This window comes from Phaseolus vulgaris, chromosome 3 (genome assembly GCF_051622355.1).
Source record: "Phaseolus vulgaris cultivar YP4 chromosome 3, ASM5162235v1, whole genome shotgun sequence".
NCBI lineage: Eukaryota > Viridiplantae > Streptophyta > Magnoliopsida > Fabales > Fabaceae > Phaseolus > Phaseolus vulgaris.
Genome location: NC_143500.1, coordinates 45,567,458 through 45,579,363, shown reverse-complemented (window position 1 = coordinate 45,579,363; position 11,906 = coordinate 45,567,458). Strand labels below are relative to the sequence as shown.

General features: G+C 32.3%; 2 protein-coding genes and 1 long non-coding RNA gene across 3 annotated transcripts; 1 reads left to right on the top strand and 2 right to left on the bottom strand.

The window, feature by feature from the left end:
- The first annotated feature begins 404 nt into the window (after positions 1-404).
- Positions 405-2,209, top strand: LOC137808010 (small ribosomal subunit protein uS15). The gene is made up of 5 exons (XM_068608898.1): positions 405-559; positions 651-723; positions 844-982; positions 1,232-1,418; positions 1,884-2,209. Exons 1-5 carry the CDS (start codon positions 537-539, stop codon positions 1,915-1,917), a joined length of 456 nt encoding a protein of 151 aa, XP_068464999.1. The 5' UTR covers positions 405-536; the 3' UTR covers positions 1,918-2,209.
- Positions 2,210-5,187: 2,978 nt separating this feature from the next.
- Positions 5,188-10,819, bottom strand: LOC137808008 (alpha/beta-Hydrolases superfamily protein). Its single transcript, XM_068608896.1, has 8 exons — positions 10,378-10,819; positions 10,111-10,236; positions 8,511-8,609; positions 7,195-7,337; positions 6,601-6,709; positions 6,259-6,366; positions 5,794-5,934; positions 5,188-5,694 (listed from the first exon to the last, which is right to left on the bottom strand). Exons 1-8 carry the CDS (start codon positions 10,447-10,449, stop codon positions 5,272-5,274), a joined length of 1,221 nt encoding a protein of 406 aa, XP_068464997.1. The 5' UTR covers positions 10,450-10,819; the 3' UTR covers positions 5,188-5,271.
- Positions 10,820-11,072: 253 nt separating this feature from the next.
- On the bottom strand, positions 11,073-11,864 carry LOC137808011 (uncharacterized). Its single transcript, XR_011080634.2, has 2 exons — positions 11,639-11,864; positions 11,073-11,480 (listed from the first exon to the last, which is right to left on the bottom strand). It is a non-coding gene; the product is annotated as an uncharacterized LOC137808011 (long non-coding RNA).
- Between the last annotated feature and the right edge of the window lie 42 nt (positions 11,865-11,906).

Here is an 11,906-nt window from a genome sequence, read left to right as displayed (position 1 = left end):
ATATTACATACAACAATTATAATTAAGTTATTTTTTAACACACCCAATTTTTATTGTATTAAAACATTATAATTTTAAAAAAAATGTATTATAAGAATAAAAGTTAAGGAGTTATACAGTAATTCTCGGGTTGAAGAATTAGAAAATTACTTTTGGGTTGAAAGATTATAGGTTATATATTTAATTAAATAATAGAATTATTTTAATTAAATAAAAGATAATATAATATACTTAAAAATGACAAAAAATATAAAAAAAAGTATTTTATATAATGGAATAGTAAAAACCTACTTAAAATGGATATGTGTAGTTATAGTATTATAAAAGTTAATAAAATATATTTAATTATAATTATTTTTACATTAATTTTTTTATAATTCTAATATAAATTTTAGTAATTATTCGGAGGTGGTTGTTTCTTTTATAAATAATAGACACGGCGCGGATTATAGGGTTTCAGAGTGGTGGAGTGTGCAGAAGAGCGTCGCAACCCTAATCAGAAGAAGCACAGCTTCATCTAAGTCACAGCACCAGCCATGGGTCGTATGCACAGCCGCGGGTTCGTACCAATCTGTCAATTTCTTTCATCAATTTCGTTCTATTCCTTCTCATTATTCAAAATCAAAGGTTTTTTTTTGCTTTTGTTTCAGTAAGGGTATATCCTCTTCTGCTTTGCCCTACAAAAGGACACCTCCCAGTTGGCTTAAGATCTCTTCGCAAGATGTAGCTCTCTATTTCTATGTGCTTTTGTTCAAAGATTATATTTTTATTTCATTGTATCTTGTTTGTTTACCTTTTTTTTTTATTATGTAATCTGTTTTTCTAATCTTTTAAGTTTCCTAGGTGGAAGAAAATATCTGTAAGTTCGCGAAGAAGGGTTTAACCCCATCGCAGATTGGTGTCATTCTTCGAGATTCTCATGGTATTGCTCAGGTGAAGAGCGTCACTGGCAGCAAAATCCTTCGGATCCTCAAAGCTCATGGTTTGTTCTTACTCTCTTTTATAATGCTTACAGTTTATTTTGTTTTTTATGGGATTGTTATATTGAGAATGCTACTGGATAGTTGTAAGGAAGAGAGATAGAAGGAAATAGAAAGAAAATGAAGCAAAGTGATAGATGTTGAGTGATGTGAATGGTAAAAGAAGAGTGAGATAGGAAGAAAAATGTGTATGTGTTTATAGTTACCCTACTAATAATAATGATGAAAAATGTTTTGGTATTTGTTGTCAGCACTTGCCCCTGAAATTCCAGAGGATCTGTACCATTTGATTAAGAAGGCAGTTTCAATTAGGAAGCATCTGGAGAGAAACAGAAAGGACAAGGACTCCAAGTTTAGGTTGATTCTCGTGGAGAGCAGAATCCACCGTCTTGCTCGCTACTACAAGAAGACTAAGAAGCTCCCACCTGTTTGGAAGTAGTAAGTGCCTTCAAACCCCTCACCTGTTTGTTGCACTGATGACTATTTTGCTATAATTTTATTAATGCTTTTATGTTGTGAGTAATGGAATGGAAGTCAAAGGAGCATTCCTTGTATCTTTCAGTTTTAAGTTGTTAAATTTCTGTGTACCAAACAATTTGATTCTTTTTTGCTAGCACGTTTTAAGTATTTAATTGAGATGAGCGGCGTAAATAACCATTCAGCTTATCATTTGTTTTTTAGATTTGTTATCTAATGGTCAAAACTGATAAAGGTGTCATGCTGCTAAACATTTTCCTAGAAGTACTTGATATCATTTGGATGTTTCGTAGAAATGAATATTTTCTAATTGAATTTCTATTGATGTTCATTGCTTATGTATTTGTAATCTGAAATCCAATATTGTCTTTTGCTTTTACCTGTTTGCACTGTCCCTATCCTGCTAATGGCTTGTAATATTTGCAGTGAATCAACAACCGCTAGCACTCTGGTTGCTTAGAGAATGTATGCACCTTGAATGGGTTTTACTGCTTTGCGGTAGCTGTTGAGGTAGCAATTTGCCAGATCATTTTGATGTTTATTTGAAGACTGGATAGGTAACGTGGTCTTAGTTTTGCTAAGAACTTGTGGTTAGACTGAGAAAGATACTTCCAAGTAGTTTAAGTTAATTTATCAATGTGGTGTTTTTATTTTATTTTAGCTGTTGGAGGTTGTCTGTTTAAAGAGATGGCTGACTGCGGATTTTGGTTTTAATTTCGAGTAATATATGCTGAGAAGTTTTGCCTTTTGAAGGATCGCCAAGTTTACTGCTCTCTAGTACGATATATTTGTGCATACAATTGGTTTCCGACACTGTTGGCTAAAATCAGATCTCCACAAATGCTAGTGAAAGTTATTAATATTAGTCTTAGGCTGCTTTTTAATACTGAAGTTTTTGAAAACTAAACCCCCAAATATTATGGATCCAAATTGAATTCTAGTTTATTTGTGAATAACCCATTCTGCTACTTATATCATATAATACTTTTCAATTGATGTATTATGTGAATTTGGATTATTTAAAAAGCAAGAGCGTTTTAAACAAACAGAAAATAATAATAACTTAATTAATAAATTAATTGTTAAACTTATGATTAATTTTAATTGTTAAATTATATTTAAATTTTATTTAAATTTATCATAAATCTTAATCATTACTTTTTAATTAATAATTATGAACATACTTATTTCTAAACTTATTATGGTGTATACTTTTGACTATAATACATTCCACTAGTTTCTCATTGTTTTTGTTCTATAAAAAAAGGAGCATTATTTGGTTGAAGCCTGTAAGTTATAATTTCTTTCTATGATATGCCCTTAGGATCTTGTTTAACGCACTCCCATAATTACTAACTGCAATCCTAGACCTATGTTCTCCATCCCATTGCATTCAGAGATAGTGGTTTTGAAAGCTTGTTCTGATCAACTATCATTTAGGTTCCACAGTTTTTTAGGAAATTCTGTTATAAAAGTATGGTTTCAGTGTGTATTTTAACTGTCCTGGTGGACTACTTTTTCTGAAAAAATCGTTTTAGAAATAGTGTCATATGCACAATCTACAAAATAAATAGATTCTGCAAACCATCATCATTATCCCCTTCAAATAATTAGTGTCATATGTGAACTAGATGACACTTACATTGCTGTACTTTAAAATTTAAAATTTCAATTTTCAAAAAAACAATTTTTGGAACACATGAAATACATTTTAAAATAAATTTTCTTGAACAAAATATTCAAATAAATTTTACAGAATATATATGATAGCTTCTTAAACTAATTTTCTAAAACTATTTTTTTCAGAAAAAGTAGTCCAGGGCAGTTAAAATACACACTGAAACCACACTTTTATAACAGAATTTTCTAAAAAAAGTGTGCAACCTAAATGATAGCTGATCAGAACAAGCTTTCAAAACAACTATCTCTCTCTTCTTCACAAAGGGTGTGTTTGGATTGGGGAGAGGATTGGAAGAAGTGGATTTGGAGTGTTTTGAGAGGAAAGTGTAAAGAAAGTAAGTTGTTTGGATTAGGATATAATAGAGTGGATTTGTAAAGAAAGTTTATTGAAGTTTGTAAAGAGATTTTTATTTTTTTTTAAATTGTGTAAAATATAAGTTTACAAATTTACCTTTTTTTAAAAAAATATTTAAATAATAAAAGATGAGATATTTTTGTATAAATTTTAGTTAATTAAAATTTTATAAATATATATAAAAAATATTTTCATAAAATCAAATTAAATAAAAATAAAAATTAATTTTTATTACTGTTAATATTATTATTTAATAAATTTATTTTAATTATTATTAAATATGTAATTTATTTTTATTATTATTATTATTGTTTTTAATTTATTCTTCTTCTTATTATTATTATTATTTAAAAAGATTATTTGTTACTAGTATTATTTATAATTTTATTATTTTTTATATATTATTCCTATTTTAAATTTTAAATATATTACTAATTTATTTTCTTTTACTATTATTATATAAATATATTTATATTATTATTATATAAAATATAAGTTTATAAATTTATCCTTATCTTTAAGAATATTTAAATAATAAAATATAAGATATTTTTGTGTAAATTTAAATTAATTAAAATATTTGATATAAAAAAATATTTATTTTTATTATAAATACATATAATAAAATATTTATATTTTTATATTCATAAATTTATTTTTTAGAATTGAAAATTTTGTAAATTTATTTATCTTTTTATTTTTTAAATTTGGTTATGTTTTAAAAATTAAAAAATAACTATGAGCAAAGTAGGAAAAATAGATGTTATGTGTCTTTCTCCTCTATTCTGTGAAGTTTCTTGGCTTATATGCAAAGAATACATTTCAATGAATCATAGCATTTCTTCGCTTGCAAATCTATGCCAATTTGTTGAAAGAAACATAAATTTTCTCGCAAATCTTTCTTCGACTACAGTAAATGGATAGAAACAAAGAGAGACTACAGTAAATGGATAGAAACAAAGAGAGCAAAAGAGTGCAATGCGATGGAGAACATAGGTTTAAGGGTGGTGACAGTGGCATAGTGCACGAAAGAGGATAATTTAAACCTTTTCTTTTAATATAGCATTGTAGTTAGTAATTATAGCAGTGTATTAAACAAAAGCCTAAGGACATATCATAGAAAGAAATTATAACTTATAGGCTTTGACCGAATAATGCTCCTTTTTTATAGAACAAAAATATAAAAATATTTTTTTATTTTTCTTTATTTTGGATTGTATAATTCAGATTGTATAATCTGAAAGGGATTTCAAATTACTATTCTGCAATGGTTTATGGTTTATATGCAAACTATGTGCTAACTTGGTGAATAACCAATTCCTATCGAGAAACTTGAGTGATTATTTTAAATTAGATTTTTCCTTTTCATCGTATTTTTTATTGATAAAATTCGAATGCCAAACTTTGTCTAAGAAATTCAAAATCATTCATATCAATCATTGTAACGGTTTATCATCAATCTTCCTAGCCTGTTACACGATTTAAAAAACTGCATTATGTAGATAAAAAGGTAGAATTTTTAAATGATCACTATCCGACTTCACAGATAAAGGAAGAATCTTTCAAAAAAATATACAGGGGAAGAATTTTCACAAAACATTTCTGGGTCACGTAAATACTTGAAACGTAAATATAAAATTTGATGATTTATCAGCATCGCGATCTCAAGTTCATCCAGTTAAAGGAAATCAGACATGCAATCCACAATACGGTTCATCTTCATAAATTCGTTTCACACCCTCGGTTCTCATGACACTGTATATCTAAAAGAATTCCGACTTACACAACTTGCCTAAATTCTGAAGAATAGTTCCAGATAATGTACAGTGAACTGATGTAATGAAGAAGATGAAAAGTAGCAATATATTCCCACACGAAATGTACAGAAGTTCCTGGAGGCACAATGTTCTTTCTCCTTGTGAATCCACCAGGAAGGGCATATAAGGCGGGTTCATGATCCAAGTGGCAACATTCTGAACTATCAAGTGGCTGCTTGTCTAAATTACTGGATCCTGAGCTTTCTGGGGTAGGATTGATCTCGTATTTAGCAGGTGAATTCTCTGAGCCCCCTCTATCATCTTCGTGGGACTTGTCAAAGTCATCTTCGTTACTCTCTTTGCTAGGACTTCCTCCAAGATCACCTTTAGGTATGTTGTGAACCAAATCTGGCCGAGCTTCCACACCAACACGCCTGAGGTGTAACTGCCATGATGATATAGACATGTTAAAACATAAACCAATGAGCCCAAGACTGTCAGAATAAATCCCATGTAAATTAAGAAAGTCAAATACTACATATACCTGAAGATGCAAGTTCACTTCATCGGGTCTCGAAAGAAATGGAAAATCTCCACCTGTTTTCAAATATGCGCGCCTTGCCTCGGGATATCTTTCACCCAGTTGATCTTTAAGTTGTTGAGGAATTGCACAGTAGTCATTAGTCTTTAAGAAAGGAGAAAGATCATGTACAAGGACGAAAGTGGAGTGTTGTTAAAAACTTTGTACCATACCACTCTTCCATAATTATAATGATGACGATAAAACAGTGACACATTATCATCACACAATGGTACAGGCAAAATGTACTGATGGTGCATTGTAGAAATTACCGGTAGCAGCAGAATTTAACATATCTAGAGCGGAATAGTATTACTAAAAACAGAGCTTGTACACGGCACATGAAATAAAAAAGATTACTATTGATCTAGAGATTCGACAATTAAATTTTTAAGAAAGAAAAGAGCTATATAACTTGAGATGACATACATCCATTATAGTGATAAATGAATCTGAAAGAAGAAGAGGTCCCACTGAAGCATCATCAGTTGTCAGCGACAATCTGGAGGCCAAATCTTCTCTGGAGAGGGTCTCCACCTGAATCAAGTAAACAAACAATCTATTTAACACAATAAACGCAAACCCTTCTAAGAAATGGGATATAGATTAGCATTTAAAGGAAATATAGTGCCTGATGATAGTTGATTAATCTCGCAGTCTGAAGAATGGAGGAAACTCTTTATTTATTGTCTAAAAACAAAAATTCTTTCGTACTGAGGCAAAATAGGAGATTGCTAATAAGCATTGGATTATGGAAAAAAAAAATATTACCTGAGAAACAACAAAGTCCACTGAATCTGCAATAAATGGTTCATGGTGACCGTCTCGAATTCCTGTCAACACATACCGCTTCAGCAAAAAGGAAGGAGTCCAACTAACACTGTAAATGCAATAGAAAAGCTGGATCAATAGGTGGAAAACAAAATACATCTAATGAAGAATTATCAGCGAGGAAGTATAACAAGAAATTCCCAAGCGGGACAGATGATACATTTTTTGTTGGCCAAAATGTTTAAGGGGAGGGGTTCATTATTCTGAGGTGGGCTATACCGTATGTATCAGCAACAGCAAGTGATCACTAAGTAATCATGGATGATGCTTAGTTTAACGGAATATTACAGAAATAAATATGTAATTTTGAAGATATCATTCTAGTTTCCTTGTGACTACCTATCATAATTTCTTGGCAGTGCATATAGTTGTCCAAGGCGTATAGGTTTAGGTAAAGTAATCATTGATGCTTTTATTTGCTACGAACTCCACTACGTGACACACAATGCAGTTTATCTTTCATAAATAAAAAGGACACGACGGCAGATAGTTTTGCTAATTTCTACTCTTTACTATAGAATCAGAGAAAAGTACATGGGAGCCCATGGAATTGCAGCAGAGAAACTCCGGGTCTCCAAAAATGTGTTTGATAGAACTAACGACCGAACTCTTCTAGGACGATGCTGTGCAAATAGTTGGGCTAGAAAGCCTCCAAGTGATGTACCATAAAGATGTATCTGCAAGAAAGATTAAACTAATTTACTGAACATTTTCTCAAGTTTATCAAAGCTGTCACAAAATTATAGATTCAAAAGATGACATTACATTGACTGACATTTAGACCAGTTGAACTTAGTGAAGAGATTTGTTGTGTTACTAAAATCATGGGTGGTGTACGGCATATTTTATACTCAATTTCATGAACATATTAAAATCATATATCATTTGGTTGTGTATCGCTGATACTTTTGATAGATTTATCTTCCAGAACAGATTAATTCAACAAGATACAAGTGATGAAAATATAATCAAACAAGAACTTGAGTTTTGACCAAACAGAAAATATATATTTCCAGTGGCGAACGACATCTCACTGAAATGGTTGTGGAAAGAGCATTTGGAATTTTATCAAAATAAACCTAAAAATTTAACTATAGAAAAAACCATGCATGATTATAAGCAGCAACGGAACCATGAAAACATTAAAAGCAGGCTAGCTGGGATTTTATATTTAGGCTTACATGCTGAGGCTTCAAATATAACCCAAAAGAACTTGGCTTCAAAAATCTGGGAAGGAATAACATATATCAATTTAATTAATTATAAGCAATCAGTTCATTGCAATTAACAATTTTCAGTGAGAAAGTTCAAAGAGGCTCAAACTGAATGCTAAGCCTTAAAATATACAGTTCCATATTTGGGCTGACGCTCCAGGATTGTTAGTTGGTTGGGGTTACGATTCAGCTTGGACTTGTAATGTTTGGCCACATTAAATCCTTTATCATGCCACAAATTGTTGGAAATGTTTAGGAACCATTCTCTCCTTTGGGTACATGTGTATAGACATCCTCCACACTATCCAAATTCCATAGTAACATATGACAGCTCCCAACAAAATTATAATGGTGCACAACCAAAGTTAAAAATGATTATTGTATTATATATATGAACCCTAGAGGATTGCAAAACTGAAGAACCTCGAGAGATTTTAAAATAAGTCTGTTTGATAGCAGAACAGCTACGTATGGCATTCCATTAATTGGAATGATTAATGTCTCCAACATGGAATAAAGTTATCAAATTGTTTGATAAGAAAAAAAGTATATGTGGCTTCAAAAACAAACAATTTATAGATTTAGCATCTCAGTAAAATGATAATAGTATAAAGCAAGATGAGTTTGAGATCATACATGGTGAACATCAATAGCATCCAAGAACTTTTCAAATGCTTGAATCCACTCAGTATTATTCCATACACGAGGTATGTCAACAGATATGACCCGGTAACCCTGTAGAAAATAAGGATTAATAAAAAGTAAATACAAGCATACACCCAATCTATAAACAAAATTTAGTCAAATCCTGTTAGTAGGCAACACACAATGAGATTTTATTGTCAGAGCTCAAATTACATTGCTAATGCTCAATATACCCCCTTTCCTTGTTATAAGAGAAGTATATATCTGTTACGAAGATGGAAAGCTAATAGGAATAGGGAAGAAATAAACTCTGAAAATGGTATTCTGATTAAAAGTCGGAATACGAGTTATTCAATTCCCTAAAGAAAAAGGCTATTAATGCTGGAAAAAATAAAAAGGAAAGGAAGTAAAATATATCTCTCAGCTCCCTGAGACCCAAGCCTGTGGCCAAAAAAGAATCGTAGCTAAGCACTACCTTCCCTTTCACCATCAGCATACTCTATAAATCCCATTCTGACCTCTTCCTCTCTCTAACTTCCACGTGTGCCCCCTCTTTGCTCTTCTGCAGTGAAATCTCCATATTTTTGTGCCATGAATGAATTGATCTAGCATTTAGTCTATATCTCCTTTTGGCATGTATTCTTGGGCTCTATCAACCGTGCATAAAACAACAAGAATCTTTTGTGCATGATTTTCTAAAATTCAATCCGTATATTTAGAGTTAAGCTTCATTATAAGTTATGATTAATAAAGATACCTAGTAAACCATTTAAATAGCCAAAACAAGTTTTTCACCAACTATACGGCATCCTGCAGTTACATGAATTTCTAGGTTATTGCTCTCTCGTTTAGCAGAAGAACTGCAGAAAAGCAATTTTGAAGTTAGCTACTTTGTGGCAAGCGAGAGAGAATATCAACTTATAGGAGAAGCTTGGATGTTTCCTTTTCAACAAGCAAAATATTGAAATTCAAGTATGAGTGGGAGTCTAACATTATGTAAAAATAGACAAATTGAATAATGTATAAATGAGAAAGATCCACAAATCTATTATCCTAAGTTTTTGAGTTGAGATAGAGCCATGTTCTCTTGCTTTTTGGCTGGTGATCCATTTTGACTAATATAATTAATTACCTTTTAACATTTTGGGTTGAAAGTGGCGAAATGCTCTGATGTCAATTAAGGTCTCACCAGTGTTTCTGTCGTCGGATTTCCAACACACAACGTCCACAAGTCAAACCTTAACAATTAAGTGCGTGTTTGTAAAACTGTTATCGCACATTCCAATGCAATTGAACGTGACTAGAGAGAAATGGTGAATTGGCATTGAATGGAAGTTAAAGCGTCCAAACAAACACCACTTGAATCAACCACGTAATACTAAGATTAAAACATAAAGTGAAGAGAGTCTTATAAGCGTGCAGATGATTTTAAATAAGTTCCACTATGAATTATTCATTATTGATGTATAAGGAATGAGTGAGAATTAGGTAATTCCAAACCCCAATATAAGGTAGTGCCCCCACTGGAAGGCGATCAGTGGAAACACATTAGATGTGATAATGTTTAGGCAATCAGAATATGCAGTAATACCTTCATGGACAATGACATGATCTGTTTATAATATACATCAGCGGTTCCAGCCGTTCCGGGAAGACATATAAGCGGAGGCACAGCTTTGGGACCGAAATCGTAATATCGCCACTGTTTAGTGCCAATCTGTTAAGAATTTAAAAGTAAGAGATGAAAAGAAGAGTAGAAATTCCAATCTGTTGATTAATAAAGCATGGTATATCGGAATCTAGAGGTAAAACCTAGAAGTGGAATTGGGAGAAAGAAAAGGGAAAAATAGAAACGTACTGGGATTTTGTGAAGAGGGACTTGGGACTTGAAGTGGACGTAATCACCGGGCGCCGAAAAGACGCTTTTCATGGTTAGCACGCTAATTCGCAATGCAAGGGTGGGTGGTTGTTGTCCTCACTGCCACTGCTTATGCCATGCCCATCATCCAATTCCACCTATCTCTATGTTTATGCATTATTGGGATTGCAGGCACGCACATGCCTTCTAACCTATGGACCCCTTCTGTTACGTGAAATTATATGACCTTCACAATTTAATCTATTTACAAAACATAATTAAATATTACACTCACTTTCACTGTTTCCCTTCTTTCTCTTTTTTTTTTTCCTTCATTTTAATTTCCAACCAAAACCAAATATCGTTTTCTATTATGACTTGGTCTAATCTTCATTCCATACAACTATTATTATTTCTTAACAAAAAACAGGTGGTCTCGTTCAGTGTACACAAAGCTTCAAATGGTCATTGAATAGGAGATTAGCGATGTTGTGCATCTTATCTTAATAATAATTATTCTTTCGAATATGCTTAAATTTTAATATTTAAAATAGTAGAGCACCTGTAGATTAATGACCGAATATTCTATATTTTAACCCATTTCTTTTTTTTTTTGCTCGTTATATCCAACTTAAATTCAGAGATGGCCCTCCTTTGAGTGTGATGAGTGAGGCAGCTAACAAAATGAACAAAGCTTGATCAACAGTTTTTGATGCATTGCTTAAATGAATTGATTTTCAACAAGTCATGGTGAAGCTATAAAGAACAACAGTATCAGTCGGCGATTGGTAAGGTCTGCAATTATTACTTCATCTCTTTCCCTTTCGCTCTTCATATAAAAATGGCTCGGATTTGCAAGTTAGAAATCACCTAACTCGCAGAATATCATGTGGGCAGTTGGACTCTCTGAAGAAGGCACATGATGATGAGATCAACAGGCGACCCGACGACCCTTGTAGGGAAAGAAGCTTTCATTTAATCTTTAGAAGAATCATCAGTGAGTCGCCTAAAATGAGGAATGAAGACTTCACAATCCAACTTCACCGGTATGAAGCTTCTTCAATCACTGTCTGCCAACCACGCAACAGTTGCAGCAAGATAGCCTGTCGTAAATCAATCTTTAGCTGACAAATGAAGTTTTACTTACCTTGAACTCCAAAATCAGTTTAAAAAATAGTACAAAAGAAAGAGTTAATAAAAGTCTCTCTGAATGCAAGAATTTTGGGCAACTACGTATCGTAACCCCTCATGTTATTACTACCTGATGAGAGCATTCCGCAAGTCAAAGCGATCGCTGCAGCTCCACTGCCTACTCTACTGATTCATAGTAGGTTGTAACAACTAGCAATTGCAATGTCAATTTACTCGCACATGGACTTCACAAAAGTTTATTTAGAAGTCCAGGAGGTACACTTCATGCCTAGTCGAAGCTGATAAGATTAAGGTCACAAAGCATCTTTATCTGATTTTAAATGCGTTCATGGTTTAAGCTACTCTTGATCCTTCAGAAAACACTAAACTAAGAAAAA

Excerpts from the sequence above, each read along its gene's own strand:
- LOC137808008 (XM_068608896.1), bottom strand. The coding sequence starts at position 10,449 with ATGAAAAGCGTCTTTTCGGCGCCCGGTGATTACGTCCACTTCAAGTCC. Across the intron at positions 10,237-10,377 it reads TCCCTCTTCACAAAATCCCA|ATTGGCACTAAACAGTGGCG; the intron begins GTACGTTTCTAT and ends AATTCTTAACAG. Across the intron at positions 6,367-6,600 it reads TGGACTTTGTTGTTTCTCAG|GTGGAGACCCTCTCCAGAGA; the intron begins GTAATATTTTTT and ends TACTTGATTCAG.
- LOC137808010 (XM_068608898.1), top strand. The coding sequence starts at position 537 with ATGGGTCGTATGCACAGCCGCGG. Across the intron at positions 724-843 it reads TTAAGATCTCTTCGCAAGAT|GTGGAAGAAAATATCTGTAA; the intron begins GTAGCTCTCTAT and ends TAAGTTTCCTAG. Across the intron at positions 1,419-1,883 it reads CTCCCACCTGTTTGGAAGTA|TGAATCAACAACCGCTAGCA; the intron begins GTAAGTGCCTTC and ends TAATATTTGCAG.